General features: G+C 36.2%; 2 protein-coding genes across 2 annotated transcripts; both read left to right on the forward strand.

Moving 5' to 3' along the window:
* The first annotated feature begins 595 nt into the window (after positions 1–595).
* Positions 596–7,915, forward strand: LOC149734227 (uncharacterized). Its single transcript, XM_089881335.1, has 11 exons — positions 596–2,445; positions 2,690–2,851; positions 3,166–3,291; positions 3,578–3,748; positions 4,027–4,173; positions 4,426–4,590; positions 5,018–5,137; positions 5,470–5,643; positions 5,947–6,090; positions 6,448–6,615; positions 7,024–7,915. Exons 1-11 carry the CDS (start codon positions 2,373–2,375, stop codon positions 7,152–7,154), a joined length of 1,581 nt encoding a protein of 526 aa, XP_089737461.1. The 5' UTR covers positions 596–2,372; the 3' UTR covers positions 7,155–7,915.
* A 1,568-nt stretch (positions 7,916–9,483) lies between these two features.
* Positions 9,484–16,210, forward strand: LOC149734228 (enteropeptidase-like). Its single transcript, XM_089881318.1, has 13 exons — positions 9,484–9,879; positions 10,212–10,322; positions 10,807–10,922; positions 11,377–11,548; positions 11,888–12,105; positions 12,369–12,497; positions 12,760–12,888; positions 13,207–13,260; positions 13,641–13,791; positions 14,060–14,144; positions 14,364–14,598; positions 15,022–15,158; positions 15,534–16,210. Exons 1-13 carry the CDS (start codon positions 9,533–9,535, stop codon positions 15,705–15,707), a joined length of 2,058 nt encoding a protein of 685 aa, XP_089737444.1. The 5' UTR covers positions 9,484–9,532; the 3' UTR covers positions 15,708–16,210.
* The last annotated feature ends 329 nt before the right edge of the window (positions 16,211–16,539 follow it).

Below are 16,539 nucleotides of genomic sequence, written 5' to 3' on the forward strand. Positions count from 1 at the left end.
TAGAACTGTTTAGTAAAATGGAATATTTATAGGACCGTTAGGACATGCTATTTTTAAATAGACATCACATAATTAATACTCTGGAAATTATAAATGGTATGTCATATAGTACTGAGGGGTAAGAATCTTACTCCTGGGTAAGATGGATACCGTTAGCACCGAAATCCTGTATTTTCTGATCAAGTTTTAAACAATTAACAACGCTCTTTTAAATTCGTTGGAATGACGGTTTATAATTTTGTAAATATTCTTTTTTACTACCAAATTGGAAGAGAAAAGAGAATGAAAATATGTCTCGTCTTACCCCACCCTATACTGACTTATTTTATTTGGTTTGTTTTATAAAATGTTTTTAACTTGAATATCTATTACACTCTATAGAGTAGGGTGGGGAATATGGGACATCATTTCATTATATTTTCTCGTCCCATTTGGTAGTAAACAAAGAAAATTCAAAGAATTATTAAAACCGTATCCTCACGACTCCCATAGACCGTTGTTTATTGTTCAAAACACGATAAGAATACTTGGTTATTATATGCTAAAGCTGTCCCACCTTCCCCCACCCTAATATACTTACAATTACAACTACAAATACAAGCACGTATATTGTCACCATAAAGGTGCATTACAATGATTTAAGTATAGCCTGAAATCATCTCTGACAATTTTCCTTAACTTGCTCTCGTTTATAATTACACTTTCCATGTCTATTTCTACACTAAGCTCAACATTTTTGTTGATTATGTGTTTAATACAAGAATCTTTCCACCCCTTATATTTGTGCCTTTAAAATAGTCATAAAGTGCAGATCAGTGATCAGTCATAAGGATAGAACAGAATAAAACCATATTCAGTACGGCACCGTATTGAGTCTATTGTTCATCTGAATATACAACGGAAATACAGGAAACAACAGCACGACAGCACAATCTATTATCTTCGTTTAATAATTTGACTACCAGCAGTGATCAATGCCTTTAAATTGTTTAACTAAATTTATATGTTTTTCCGGATATACGTCGATGTGTTGACTGCTGTGTCGAAAGGTGTAGTCTAAACTAAAGGTTACTGTCGTATTTTGCAGCTTAAAATGGGTTTAAGTTGCTGAACACGTTAATGCTATTTTTTCCGCTTTCATCCGACTGCGCAAGAAACAGAGAACTATTTCGTCTTTACGCATCCAGTGTTATATCAGCGAATCCCCAATGCCTCTTGCAATTGCATAATCCACCCACAAAGTAACAAACATGGTAACTCGTAAATATGCACGAGCTGTGTATGTGCAACAGAATACCTGTGTTATAACGACCGCTGTTTTCCGGCCACGCGAGAATAAAGCAAGTTACACCCATTCATTCAGTCCATACAACACTGTGTGCAAGCGTGTGACGAATGCTACTGCAGCACGACACACAAGTTACAAGTGCGCGCTGAAAATGAACGAAACAAGACCATCGTATCTCCAAGGTTAGTCTGACCCATTATAATATATTTACGATTAGGCAGATAAGTTCTTGCTTCTCCCATTACCACATCGTCACTCAGCATCCTATACAGTGATTAAATTAACTGGTTTTATTAATTGTGTGTTTTATTAGGTTTAAACTAAAGCGTCGCTGAAATGACCTAAACCATAATAGTCAAAACTTTTAAACGCTTCTGCTAATGCAAAACGTTACTTTTACCAACCTTATATATAGCAGAGTGGGGGAAGATGGGGACACTTAGGCACATACTGCCAAATATCACGGTTTTTGGGTGATACACGGCCTTCTAGAGATAATAATATGTTTGTCAGTCATTTTTTGACGAACTTGCTTCATTGTAACGCAGTTTTGAAGTTCATACCATTTTTACCATACGAGTAAAAAACATTATTTTTCTCCCAAAGAACTGTAATGTTGCGTCGTACATAACAGTTCTTTAGGAGAATATTCCTCGTTTTTTGCACCTTGTAAAAAGATTGTACAGAACCTAATTTAAGGAGAAATTAACTTAAGGATTAGAATAACTAGATAACAAACTGTTTGCACCAACACTATAGAACAAAGATTTTGTAGATTATATTCTTTATCAGGTGACAACATTAGTTATAATATCTGATTGCATTTTCAACAATTACCGACGCTTTTTTATAGTCATTAGGATGCGGTTATTTAATTCATTAAACATTATTTGGTACTGCCATGGAATGAGAATAGAGAATGTCCCGTCTTACCCTATTCAACTATATCAAGGCACGCCATCACTAATGATAGGCCTACCTATAATCGCTTGCATTTTGCGTGGGCTGAATCTATATACACCTCAAGGCAAACACCAATGCTACATAGGAAACTGTAGAAATATTTAGTTTGTAATTTGCCGCGATGGACTTGCAGCATTTTCTGATTTTAGTGTTTTTGTTGAACGTTGCAGTTGCTAAAAAGCAATATCAAACTGGTATGTTACGTGTGCATTTTGTTATATATGCGTATATATATATATGTGTGTGCGTTGGAATAAGGTTTTACACAAGGTAATAGATCGTGTTTTAAACCATTAACAACGGTCTATGGGCGTCGTAAGGATACAGTTTATAATTCTTTGAATGTTCTTTGTTTACTACCAAATGGGACGAGAAAATAGAACAAAAAATGTGTCCCATCTCCCCCTTAAACTAAACGTGTTTGTATTTGATTCACAGTAACGTGTGAAACTAGAGGTAATGACATTACAACTGCTGTGTTTCGAGCTATATGTCCGAGTGGTTGCGCCAACTACAGCATATATTCATTATGGGGAACCAAACGGTACACCGGCGACTCAAGAATATGCTCGGCCGCAATTCACTATGGTAAAATAACAGGTATGTGAGTATTACTTGTTGGCTTCACAGTTTAGAAGTGTGATTTTCAATGTTTAGTGAAAAAATATTATTAACTATATTTAACGTTTCTACGAAAGACATGATTTCACAATTGCTAAAACATACAGTAGGGTAAGATAGGAAACTGTTAGCACCAAAATCCCACATTTTCTAGTCGTGTTTTAAACGATTACCAACTATTTTTTGGAGTCGCCGGGCTATACGGCTATATATTTCTGTAAATATTCTTTGTTTACTACCAATTGGGACGAGTAAAAAAGGCCACGCTTTACTCAACTTTTGTGTTTTTCTAGACGAGCAGGGGGGAAGGGTTCGAATCGTATCAAAGTGGGGTAATATTAAGTGTAAAGGATCTTTCCGCAATGGAGTTCAAAGCGTAGGCAAAAATAAATGGAAAGGAAGATATTTTCACTTCAAACGTAAGAAAAACTTGCTTTGATGGCTTAACTTAATTGCTTTATCCTGGGGTGCTGGCAGGGCAGCGACAGTCGGCATAACACGCGAATATTATGTTTCGTACACCTCGGTGCCAGCTTTACGAGTTTCCACGTATGCAACTTTGTGGGTGATTGTCTCTTTTTCGTATGTCTGACAATTTAAGATTAGGATCGAGACAACCTATACTGCAAACTATATACTGCAACCAAGAAATTTATACTATATATTGAGTTTTAATGTGATATATAGCTTCATTATACCATGCAGGGCCTCAACGTTGCTTGCAACAAGACATCGTGACGTCAGCACCCGTGTATAAGACAAGGTGCCCAAGAGGTTGCGAATATCGCATGAATGAAGTTTTGGGAACGCCTACTCAGTACAGCAGTCGATCTAGTGTATGTTCTGCTGCAATACATGCTGGGGAAATTAATGAAGGTTGGTTTCGAAAAAAATCAATAAAAATTTTTTTAACAAAAAGTCGAAACAAAAATAAACAAAACAAAGTTCGAAAACAATTAAAAAATGTCAGGGAGATCGAAAAAATCTGGTATACAGCTGCGGGGCTATACGGTTGTATAATTCTGTAAATATTGTTTGTTTACTACCAAATGAAGTGAAAAAATATATAAAAACATGTACTATCTTACCCCATCCTACTATAAAACAACATGTACCATCTTACCCCACCCCACAATAAATGGTTTATATTATAGGAGAGGGAGGAATTGTAACGGTGTACAAAGTCAAGCCTGTACCGACAAGAGAAAACACGACATGGATTGATTTTTACGAATCGTCACAACGTGGTTGGCTGGAAAGCCGGCCGGGAACATTTTTCCAGAGTTCTTTCACATTTGACGGTAGACAAAAATATATTTTTTTAAGTTAACGGATATCCTTACAACAAAATGATCTTTTTTAAATTGTTTTACATAAATGAACTTTTTTTAAATTTACACAAAATTCCACATTTTTATAATTAATAAATATTGTCACAACAAAACAAACTTTTTTAAAAAACATACTCACGTTTTTACAATAAAATGACCTTTGTTTTAAAATTAGATTGACTTAAATTTAACTTTTTTTTAAACTAACCAAAATTCCAACAGTAAATCGTATTCAGTGTTCGAAAGATGCGGTTGGAATTAACGGTAGTTTCATGTTCTTCTGTCCGCCTGGTTGCCACAGAGAAAACTACCGGGTTATTGGGAACGGAATTTACACAGAAGATACCAATATTTGTGCAGCAGCAATTCACGATGGGCAAATACCAAGTATTAACAATTGTATAATAGTGGGTGGTGGGAGACAGCAGGACACCTTTAGCACATAATATCTAAATATCCTGATCGTGTTTAAAAAATTACATACAGTCTTTGTTTAGCACCGAATGGTACGGGAAAATAGAATGGCAAGATATTCTATTCCCCCACATTACTATATATACTGTTGCTATCAGGGATATTGTACTTGTATTTTTGGCTCTTTCGGCAAACAAATTGCTAACCGACGTTTCGACGTCCTATTCAGATCGTTTTTAGCAAAAACCCTCTTTACAATATAACGTCAATATACTCTGATCGTGTGTTTTTCGACGTTTATTTGACGTCTTATTCAGGTCGTCTTTTTTGCCCAAAAAGTCAAAACACTAAGTGTTAACAATTGTTTCTGCTAAAATAAATACTGATAATTTAACCACAGAAGGGGGCGGAATGGTAAGCGGATATCAACTTCCGGGTATGACGTCATACACCGGAAGTAAAAAGAATGGAATCAGAAGCAGTTCTCATGGAGCAGGAGAAAGTTCATTTACTTTTGAAAGTATGGACGTTAAACTACATACCGTTTTGTCTGTACAAGTAATTGACTAAAAACGAATAAATGAATGTAACATTTTTTATCTTATATTGTGGCCAGAAAACAACAGTCCCATAACACCGGTGTTTTGTTTCATACACCTCGTGTCAGCTTACGAGTTACCACGTATGTAACTTTGTTGGGGTTGTTTTTTCTGTATGATCAACAATGTAGACAACACATTGTAGCAGCGACTAGCCTTGAACCCAATACGTATAGCTCTGGGTCGGGCGCCCTAACCACTTTGCCACGGTCCCTGTAAATTGCTGATAAATGTTTTTGTTTAACGTCCACAGTACCTTGCGGGATGACAGCAGAAAATTTCAAGTTAAACGACCGATTTACAATCGTGTGCCCGTTGAAACGAGACTGTTGGACAGAAAGAGACAAACGAGCTGTTTATGGCAAATACGTATTTTCTGAACGATCTAGCTTGTGTAGAGCAGCAATGCATGACCGCGTTGTACCATGTAAGTTTTCTATATTAAAGATAATGATAATTTTTAAAGTAGTAGGGTGGGGTAAGACGAAGTTTCTGAATAGCATATCAAACTGGTATGTTACATATGTTCGTGTAGTTACATATGCATGTATATGTTGCGTTAAGATAGTATATACATATTTTTCATTCTATTGTTTCGTTCTATTTGGTAGTTAACATACAACATTCAACAAATTGTAGAACTATATAATACCTATTCGATTTTATTTCTTATATCAAACTCATATCGTGTTCAAATAACTGTTTTATTATATATTTATTCTTTACATAGATATTTATACTGGAGGGATCGCCCACATTCGTATAGTAAAAGGCCTGCCTTCATACAGGGGTATTTACTACGCTCAAATTGAATCCGAATCGAGCGGACCAACTGAAAAAGCTTTCATATTTGAAAACGGCAGAGACAGATTTGGTTTGTATTTTGGGAAGATACAAATATTGATATCTTGCTGGCGCTATATGACACAGTTGGTAAGCGCGACTGTATATATAACCCAGAAGTTACTGGCTCAGGGCTCGTTGCTGCAACTATTGTGGGCGTATGTGTGTTTAGGCAAGACACTTAACTGAAGTGGTCCCTTATAGGTTGTCTAAATTTCCAGATATAAATGATAAATGAAGTATATGCATTTACAAATATACATACGTGGTTACTCGTAACCTGGCACGAGGTGTATAAAACATAACATCCTTGTTATAACAGCAGTCGTTGCCTCGCTATACAAAAATAAATAAGTTATAATATTTATACCATGTTGTTTATTTTCAGCGCAAAAAGAATCGTGTCTTTTGCGAGGTAGCGATTTCAATGAAACACGGTTCACAGTTGCGTGTTATTCACAATGTGACCAAGCTACAGATGCTGTTTGGGGTTACCTGAATTACACGGATTCGTCTTACATTTGCAGCGCTGCTATATTAAGTGGAAAATTAATGTGTAAGAATAACTAGGAAAGTACTGTGGAGGAAGATAGGATACCTTTAGCACATATTATCCAATGACCATGACCGTGTTTTGAGCAATTAAGAACGCCCAATGGGAGTCGTGAGGATATACAGTTTATAATTCTTTGAATGTTTTTGTTTGCTATCAAAACGGACCAGAAAATGGAAACTGTTTCATCTTTCCCGACCTAATTATATAGAACTGCGGAGTAAGATAGGGATATACCTTTACCACGTAGTATTCAAATACCCTGATCGTGTTTTAAACAATTAACAACGGTCTATGGTAGTCGTGGGAATACGGTTTTATAATTTTTCAAATGTTTGTTGTTTACCACCAAATGGAACGAGAAAATGGATAAACAGCTGTCCCACCTTAACCCAACTTACTATATTTCAGATTTTCAGTATGAAAATGTCCACGTTGAAATCTTACCCGGTCAGCAACATTACCGATCCTATTATATTTACGGTGGGGTGAGCAAGGAGCATGGGCCATGGCACAGATCTTTTCGATTTGTAGATGAATGACAATTGAAATGTCTTATACCTTTGAAACTCTCTTGATCATGTTTTGTCTAAATTCATGTTTTGTTTTTCATGCTTAATTGTGTAAAAAAGGACAAAGCATTGGGTGAAATTTGGACAAAACATGGTAAAAAACTGGATCAAAACAAAAAGGTTTAACAGAAAAAAATGCTAGTATGTATGCCTACAACGTTAATACTCTAACGACCAACCGAATCTTTAATTAGTAAATATTAAGAAACACGTATTTACTACATTCCGTGGGAGAAATGCTTCTACATTTTGTGCTAGCATTTTTTTAATTAAAATTACCTGTAAAACTACAGTGTACTAAACCACAATCAGTGTTTGTGTAGTATGTATATATTTGTTTTTAAATGCATGTATTCTAAACGATGGTTTAAGATTAGGAGATATGGCCTACCGTTTTTATTTGCAGTTGCAACTTTTACATTGTATGACGTAGAACCAACCAACGATTTGTTTGCTTCGTGTAAAAACGACGTCATGTGTTTTCGCAGTTTTGGTACCTGGAAAACAGTTACACGAAAAATGATTTGCATATTCGGAAATTGGCAATAAATACTAAAAGTTAATTATCACGAAAGGAATTTTGTGCTGTTTGGATATTATTATAAATTAATTTTGTTGTGTTCGGATGATATAATAATTTTCATGAGTGAGGTTTTGTGGTGTTTAGATCTTGTTATAATTCTTATAAATAGTTAATACTGCTAAATATATGAGAGATACAAATAGCATGACTCAGAAAACCTCTATAGGATTATAAAGTTAGCCATGAAAAAGTTATTTCTACATAAAGAAGCCGAAAAAATACATTAATCGCTTATTCAGTAAACAGCATTTCTGGTTTATCAGGATTTTAGGTTTATTTTAAATCCGGAAATTTTACCTGTTAACGTTTTAAGATAAAATTCCGACAGTGCCACATTTTTGACAAACGGTTGGCATCGTAAATTGAATGGTTAATGATATTATAACATTGAAACAAAGCGCGCTAGGGGGCAAGCGTAATTTCCCTCTGCTAAGTATTTACAGGTTCGTAAAGTTTATTTACATGTTATAATTAAAGCAGTTCGTGACGAATTCGTCTTACACGGCTTAAAACGACTTGAACTGTTAAGTTAACGTGCATCTAGCCGTGCTGTTTACTGCAATCTGGTTTAAGCTGGAAAACCCGACGCTGCCGTGACGATAACATTGTCAACGGTGACGGATTAAATCAACTGACAACAAATAAAAGATCCCGAAACAATGGGGTTGTTGAATGCCGCTTATTTAGGCAGCAAACATTATGCACGCCGCGGCCTATCGTGCAAAGTTCGTGCAGTAAGACGACTTGATGACGTAGTTCTTATTCATCATAAAAGAGAACTGTCGGATTTAAACAACAAGAGAGCGGTGCGGAACAAATATTAATGCTAATCGTGCAAGCATGAACGAAATCGGACGAATCTATGATGTCATACATAGGTTAATCTCTTCTTCGTGATGATTTGCAAAATGTTAACAATTTCTCTCACGTAAGTTAGGCTTTAGCTTCCGGAAATCGGGCCATAGGTAAAAATCTAAAGCCTTCAGGCAGGTAATTAACGCGCTTATATATTGCCAAGGAATTGAAATAAGAGTCACGTTTGAAAATGTAACGATACGAGGAATGGCCACCGGCTATCCGCATACCCCTTTACATAGCTTAAACAAATAGCTCGTATACTTGTATTTTACTTTATATTCGTTGTGCCCACGGCAAAGTATAGTTTGCTGCTTAAAATAAAAGTCGGTCGTGTGCTCAAATGTAACTTAAAAGTTACTGCTCAGGCCAATAACCATAAAGCGCAGGCAGCGGCACGCTTTCTATGCACGAGAGTAAAGGAGAAGTGTAGATTAAGGTTGCCTAAGGCTGACATAGCTGTTGTGTTATATGGATAACGATAATCAGGGGTTGTGTATTGTTTATATGTGATAAGCACGAAAGTGGTCAGAAGCCATCAGGGTTCGCGGGCCGTAAGCACTTTATATATAACGATCGGTTTCCGAATTTCAGCCGCGTGTCTTTAATTATTTGGTCACGTATTTCGATAAATCACTTTTATAATTAACGACGTTAACGATATTAACTTTAACAAGGAACACGTGTCCGCTGAGCGTCCGTTCAGATTACTTCTAAAAACGGTAATAATTAAATGCGGACAGGGACAGAGCTGCGAATTAAAGAACAAATTCTGTTTTTCCTGTTCGCGCAAATTGTTGGGTTAGAACTTGTAAAAACAAAAGTCTGGACGTTATGCGTGTTTTCTTATTTAAATAACAATTACCTCTTCTTACACTTGCAGTTGTTGAGAGCGCCCGAGCATTTTGAAATGAATTGGTTCTTTAGTTTGTTTGGTGTACTAGGCTGCCTTGCTGTAGCGCACTGCAGCAATATTCGTGTTGAATTAGCCAACTCAGCGCCGAGGAGAGTTGTGTTTTTCCCGTTGGCTGGAAACACGAATTTTTCTAAGTTGCAAAACTACCTGGAGACCGAGTGGAGCGCGAATCGTCAAGTTGGGAAGAATCTGCATCTGCCGGAGTCAACTATAGATGCATTACGAGCATACGCTGACGGTGATGTAACGTCTGCAAGCGATCCAGAGTTTCCAAACTATTTAAAAGTTGCAGAATTGGCCCCATCGCTGGCTGACGTAATTTTAGGTTCGAACAGCCAAAGGTATTTTTTTTCTAAATGTAAAATTATGATAAAAATTGTCTTGTTAATGTTTTTGCTGAAAATTGAAGCTAAATAGTTTGTTTAGTAAAGGAAATTAGTTAAAAGCTCTTGTCTGGTCCACATCCTCGAAGTATTAATGGGATAATGGACCTAATTACTAAGTTTAAAATTTGTTATAGGCCTATAGCGCCGCGATTTAAATACACTATTTTGTCTGTGTGCGTTCGTAAAAATACTTTACATAAAATGATTGTACGTAAAAAAATTGTACGTTAATTTTTTTTTAAACCTTAATTTTTGACATTTTACAAAACACATAATTTTCGTTACAGGCCAGTTGTACCACGACAAAATATTACGTGTAGTTTTCAAGTAACGTACACTTGCACTAGAAGAGTGCTGGAACGCTATACGGCAATTTGCTTGTGGAGATTATGTGATAGGTAAAATTAACGATAATGTTTTTTTGCCCAAAATTGTTAAAGTGTTTTTGGTCTGCGAAATTTAAGGCAGTGTTTGTGGATCACGAAATTATAATATAATGTTTTTGGCCCAGGAAATTTTAAGACAATGTTTTGTCCAAGAAATTTTAGGACAATGATTTTCACAAGAAAACTTTAAACTATGTTTTTGCCTAAGAAAATGAGATTTAAGAAATTTTAAAACAATGTTTTTCCAAGAAAATAGTATTACAGTATGAATAATGACCCTTTTCCGTCACATTCAACAAAAAGTAAACTGGGACGTTTTTTCTTAACGAGTTTTGGTTGTACATGCAAATGACTCGCAACTGGTACTTTCCAAAACAATTTACAAATTTGTACTTCGTGCTTGCCCGCCTGCCAAGAATTTATTTTTGTTGTTTCGAATCGGACATTCGTGCTCGATTATGCCAAACGTATCGTGACTGAAATGCATTTATTTTAGGTATCGTTACGTAAATAGACTGACTCAATGTACAAGAACACAACAACGCTGCTGTACCGGTTACAACTTAGGAGCAAGCGGTTATTGTGAGCGAGAGGCCCAATCACAAACAACAGGTGTGACGTCATAAATCATGATCTAAAATTCAACTATAACTATAAATCGAAATACCGGAGAACATGCTTTCAACTTTTTGACATTCAAGTACAGTTTTTTTTTGGCTTGAAGTGCCGTAACTATGGTTCAAAGGAAATAATATTATGAGTCACATCACAATTAGCAAAAAAAAAAGGTTTTCATATACATACAATACTGTGGTATAAAATGTAATACACTTAGCACCTGTAACCCTAATCGTGTTTTTTTTCAATTAACAACACTATTTAGACTCGCGTTGCTACGGTCATATAATTCTCTAAATATTTTTTTGTTTACTACAAAAAGGTGAAAAGAGAATAAAAACATGTACTTTCCATTTTACTCCATCCTATTAGAATTATTATTTAAATACGAATAATGTTGTGAGTCACAACACAAAATAGCAAAGATCTTAACTTGATTTACCTATAGATTCTGGATGCGGTAACCCTCGGCGCTTGGTACAACGAAATGGTATTCTCCAATCTCCAGGATACCCTAGCATAGATTATGAAGCTAACCTAAATTGCCGCTGGTCTATAAATGTACCGCTTGGATATAAAGCAATCTTGAAGGTTTTAGATCTGGACATGGAAAACGGAAAGTAAGCATGACAATTTTTGTATGGTGTACTAAAAGTCATATGCAATATCTAAAATAGAACTGTGAGGTAAGATGAGACACCTTTAGGACGTAATATCCAAATATCCTGGTCGTGTTTTAAACAATTACCAACGGTCTATGAGGGTCGTGAGGATACAGTTTCATAATTCTTTGAATGTTCTTTTTGTTTACTACCAAATGGGACAAAAAATAGAATAAAAAGTTGTCCCATCTTCCCCTAGCACCCTTTTATGTTAGACTTTAACCTTGATGCTTAAACATTGACATTTATGTAACATAAAATTTTACATATTTTGACACATGATTTTTATCTTTTTAGTGGCGTTTGCAATCTCGAAGCAGGGACATGTTACCAGCAATGCAGCTTTGATCATCTAAGAATATTTGGAACCAGACCAAACACCACGAAAATTTTATGTGGCAATTTGGCCCCTTTTACAGAATACGAATCCGTTGGTAATTCGGTCGAAATAGCTTTTACAACCGATGACTCTGTCTATGGAAGGGGATTTAAGATTGTGTACAGCGTCGTCCCAGGTAGGCTATTACCTTAAGTTTATATTATAGTTGGATGGGAATAGACGGGACACCTTTATAGCATATGATATTCAAATACCCTGATCGTGTTTTAAACAATTATGAACGTCTGTAAAAGAAACGGTTTTTTAATTCTTTGAATGATTTTTGTTTACTACCAAATTGGGCGTAAAAATATAAGAATAATTGCAAAATCTTGTTCGCATCTTACCCCACAGTGCTATAATTCAAGGCAAAAAATAATTGCTATAAACCTTACACAGTTTCTGCTTTGAGAAGTACTGCGTGTCCTAATGGTCAGGTTTGGCAAAAATGTCGTCGAAAATGCGCTCTAACATGCCAGAACAACAGCTTAAGACCATCCAACTCAATCTGGAGAAACTGTATCGACAGTGAGTGTATATAAAGATTGACAACAAAATAAACATTAAATAAATGACACTTATTTATATTGTGGGCAGCAGCGTCATTCGTAATAACATAAACACGTATACATCCACAACGGCGGCAACGTCAAGCCTCGAACTTACTATCTTCTGATGTATAGACGAGCTTTAATGCCTCTAAAACATTGCCAATTCGTGCTGTAAAATCTATTTTAAGAAACGATTTTTTTGGTAAAACTTTTAAATAAAGCGCGATCCGTTCCTATAGGTACCGGTCGTACGTCAGTGGTGTCCTCGACCAGGATTGATGACATCATTTGCACCCCGGGCTGTACCTGTCCATCAAGCAGACCTGTCTTGTATGGTAACAGATGTGAGAAAATTGAATTTTGTCCAAGTAAGTTATAGTGCTATCACTTTGTACTACATATTGTACGGTGGGGTATAAGATCAGTCTATTTTCATTCTTTTTTTTTCGAATTATTTAGTAGTAAACAAAGAATATGTACAGAATTATATAACGGTACCCTAGCAACTCCCAAAGAGCATGATAATTTACTGTTCGAAACACGATCAGGAAATAGGGGATTTATATGCTAACAGTATCTCATCTTACCCTGTAGTACTGTAATGTTATCCGCCTATGGTTATTACCATATATTGCTCTTATTTGCTTCTATATAATTGAGCTTTTGATTATTAAGTTTTATTTCAGACACCTTGTTTCAATGCGGTAAATCTATTCCACGACCATCGCCTAAGATTATAGGTATGTGCTAATTATAAGGTAAATGAATGTAATTTGTTTTGTCCATGAGTGGCGGAAAACGAAAATCGATGTTTTGTTTCATGGACCTCGTGCCTGCTTACGCGAGTTAGCATTGTGGAGGATTGTTCTTTCGTGATTTTTATTGTATAGAAGACAATTTAAACAACCCATACGGATACATTTAAGCGTCTTGCCCAAGGAAACACACGTCAATAACGGTAACAGCGACAGGCTTTAAACACGTCACTTCTGGCTTAGATGCTGGGGCGACAGCCAATATATGTGTCATTTTTTTAAATATAATTACTAAATTTTAGTTTAGATTAACAAAAAACGGTTAAGAAAATTCTTGTGATATGGTGGAATTACTTGTGTTATAGGTGGAAGGTGGGCAGGACCTGGCGAATACCCTTGGATGGTACAGATCACAACGAATGACGAGCACGCGGTTTGTGGGGCGACTCTTATATGCTCGAATTGGGTGGTAACTGCCGCACATTGCTTTCTAAAGAAAAGGGGAACTCTTGTTATGTAAGTATGACGTCATTGGAACGTCGTATGACGTCATCCCATTTTAAATAAACCATTACTTTTATCCTTGTTATGTAGATATGACGTCATTGGAACGTAATATGACGTCATTCGATTTGACATAAATTGTTTTCTGTGTCATGTAAATATGACGGTATTGGAACGTCATATGACGTCATTCGGTTTTACATAAACTATTACTTTTATCTGTGTTTTGTAATATAGTATTACAAACATATTTGAAATATAGCAAACACCTCCTTTGCAGGCCAAACCCAATTGATAAGCTGCAATATTTAATCCACGTTGGGAAATACTGGAAATATGGCCAACAAGATCGACGTAGAGTTCAGGTAAGTTTCGTGTCATTGGGCGCCAAACCTGGGGTTGCATTTACTACACTAATGTGGGGTTGTAAGTTCTATTATTGTAACATTTGGGTTGTGTTTTCAACCCTGCATTTCGCGTAAGCATTGTAGCAAATTATATAAAGTTTGTTTTTGCTGGGTTGTGGGTTTAATTATTATTGCCCACCCTATGTTTACTATATTTAACGTAACATTGTCTCACAGACGTACCGAGCTTCTCGTATCATCATACATCCACAATACAATCATAGGAATGACCGTGAAGATATTGCCCTCATTGAACTTGATGGATACGTAGCAGACATGACACACGCGAGACCGATTTGTTTGCCATCTGCTCTTGGGCGCCATCTCTCGTCAGAATATATTTTCAATCGAACAAATGGTTATCCTAACGTTGGCGACACATGCAAAGCTCTAGGGTGGGGAATTACAAGAAGTAAGTTCATATATACACATTGAATATGCAAGCACCTATTGAACTATTATCAATTTCAAAAATAACCTAATTCTGTTAGAGATATACAGTTACCGCACGACATTTAAATTCGGTAGCCGCAATAATATATTAAGGTGAGGAAAATGAGACACCGTTTTATTCTACTTTCTCGTCCCATTTGGTAATAAAGAAAGAAAATTCAAAGAATTATAAAAGCGTATCTTCACGACTCCCATAGACCGGGTATTTAAATATTATATACTAAAGGTGTCCTGTTTCCCCCCATTCCACTATATTACAATAAGCATATTGGATTACAATGCTAATTCGGTCAGTAATAAATTGTTAAAATAATTAGGTCGATATACAAACAATTTCCATTTGGCTTTAATTCAGATAACGCATTCTCTTTTGTTGTTACAGATATTGGACCAAGCGCGACGATTTTGAAAGAACTTGATATGGTTGTGGCTGCTGGGTCGGGATGTGCTAGTTACCATGACTACAATTGGAGAAAAATATTATGTGCTGGTGGAGAGGCAGGGAGAGACACATGCAAGGTTAGTTGAAATGGTTTAGGGCTTATTTTTTTGGGTTCAAGGCTCGTCGCTGCTACCGTTGTGGGCGTATGTGTCTTTGGACAAAACATTTAACGGCCATTGCCTAAACCCAGTGGTCACTAATGAATTACCTAAATTGGCAGCCATACATGAAAAAAATACACAATCACTGACAAATTTACTTACGCGATAACTCGTAAGCGGCGCGAGCTGTATGAAACATATAACACTCGTGTTGTCGTGTTATAACGACTGTCGTTGTCCCGCAGGGCAAGAATAAACACGGAAAAAATGATTTTTGTTTCCTTTTTATATAGTTTTCCTGATTAAGGAAAAAAGTATTTCATAATCAGAAAATTGTATTTTATTTGACAGGGCGACAGCGGAGGTCCGTTCTTATGCATTACCAACAGTCGTTGGTACATTCACGGAATAACAAGCTTTGGACATGGATGTGCCCGTGGTGTACCTGGTGGCTATACAAGAGTGAGCAACTATATTAACTGGATACGTTTACATATTGGCCAGTTATGTGGCGTAGTACGTTAATGTTAATTTCCGTGTGCCATCGTCAATATTATGTTCCGTATTTTTTTTTTCTCTTTGAACGTCGCATGTTATATAGTACTATGGGGGAAGACGGGACACCTTTAGCTGATAACTTCAAATATCCTGATCGTGTTTTAAATAATTAACAACGGTACATGGAAGTCTTGAGAATACGGTTTCACAATTCTTTGTTTACTACCAAATGGAACAAAAAAGTAGAGTGAAAAGTTGTCCCATCCTCCCCCACCCTACTATGAGTTTATATGAAGTGAGGATTTAACTCAATACTCATACATCATCTTTGATTATGTTATGTAACAAATATGCAAATGAATAACATATATAGTTGTGCATTATCGTATTTAAACACACATTCCCTTCGTTTGCGAAGTCTTTTTGAAATGTTCCGATTTTTCGTACGTTGTAAATAGTGATTACGCGTCATCAGATTTCATTAATGACTGAAATAAATATGATGAAATAACATTCAAAACACAAAGACCTGTTCTTCGTGTCAGCAAAAATTGTGACGTCACAGAGGCAAAAAATGTGACGTAATGAGAGCAAAAAAAGTGTAACGTCATATGACCAAAAACAAGTGTGACGTCACAGCAGTAAAATGTGTGACGTCACAGATAAGCGCGGGTATCCCGATGAGGAAAAACGTTAAACTAGTAGGGATTAGTGGTATTGTGGTGAATGATAATATATTGACACTGTTAGTTATTCTCGAGTGGGGAGGTAATGGTTATAACACGTTCCGCTTACAAGTTACCACGTATGTAACTTTGTGGGTGATTTTTTCACTATGGCTGACAATTTAGACAACCCA

This window comes from Ciona robusta, chromosome 7, assembly GCF_009617815.1.
Source record: "Ciona robusta chromosome 7, ASM961781v2".
Classification (NCBI taxonomy): domain Eukaryota; kingdom Metazoa; phylum Chordata; class Ascidiacea; order Phlebobranchia; family Cionidae; genus Ciona; species Ciona robusta.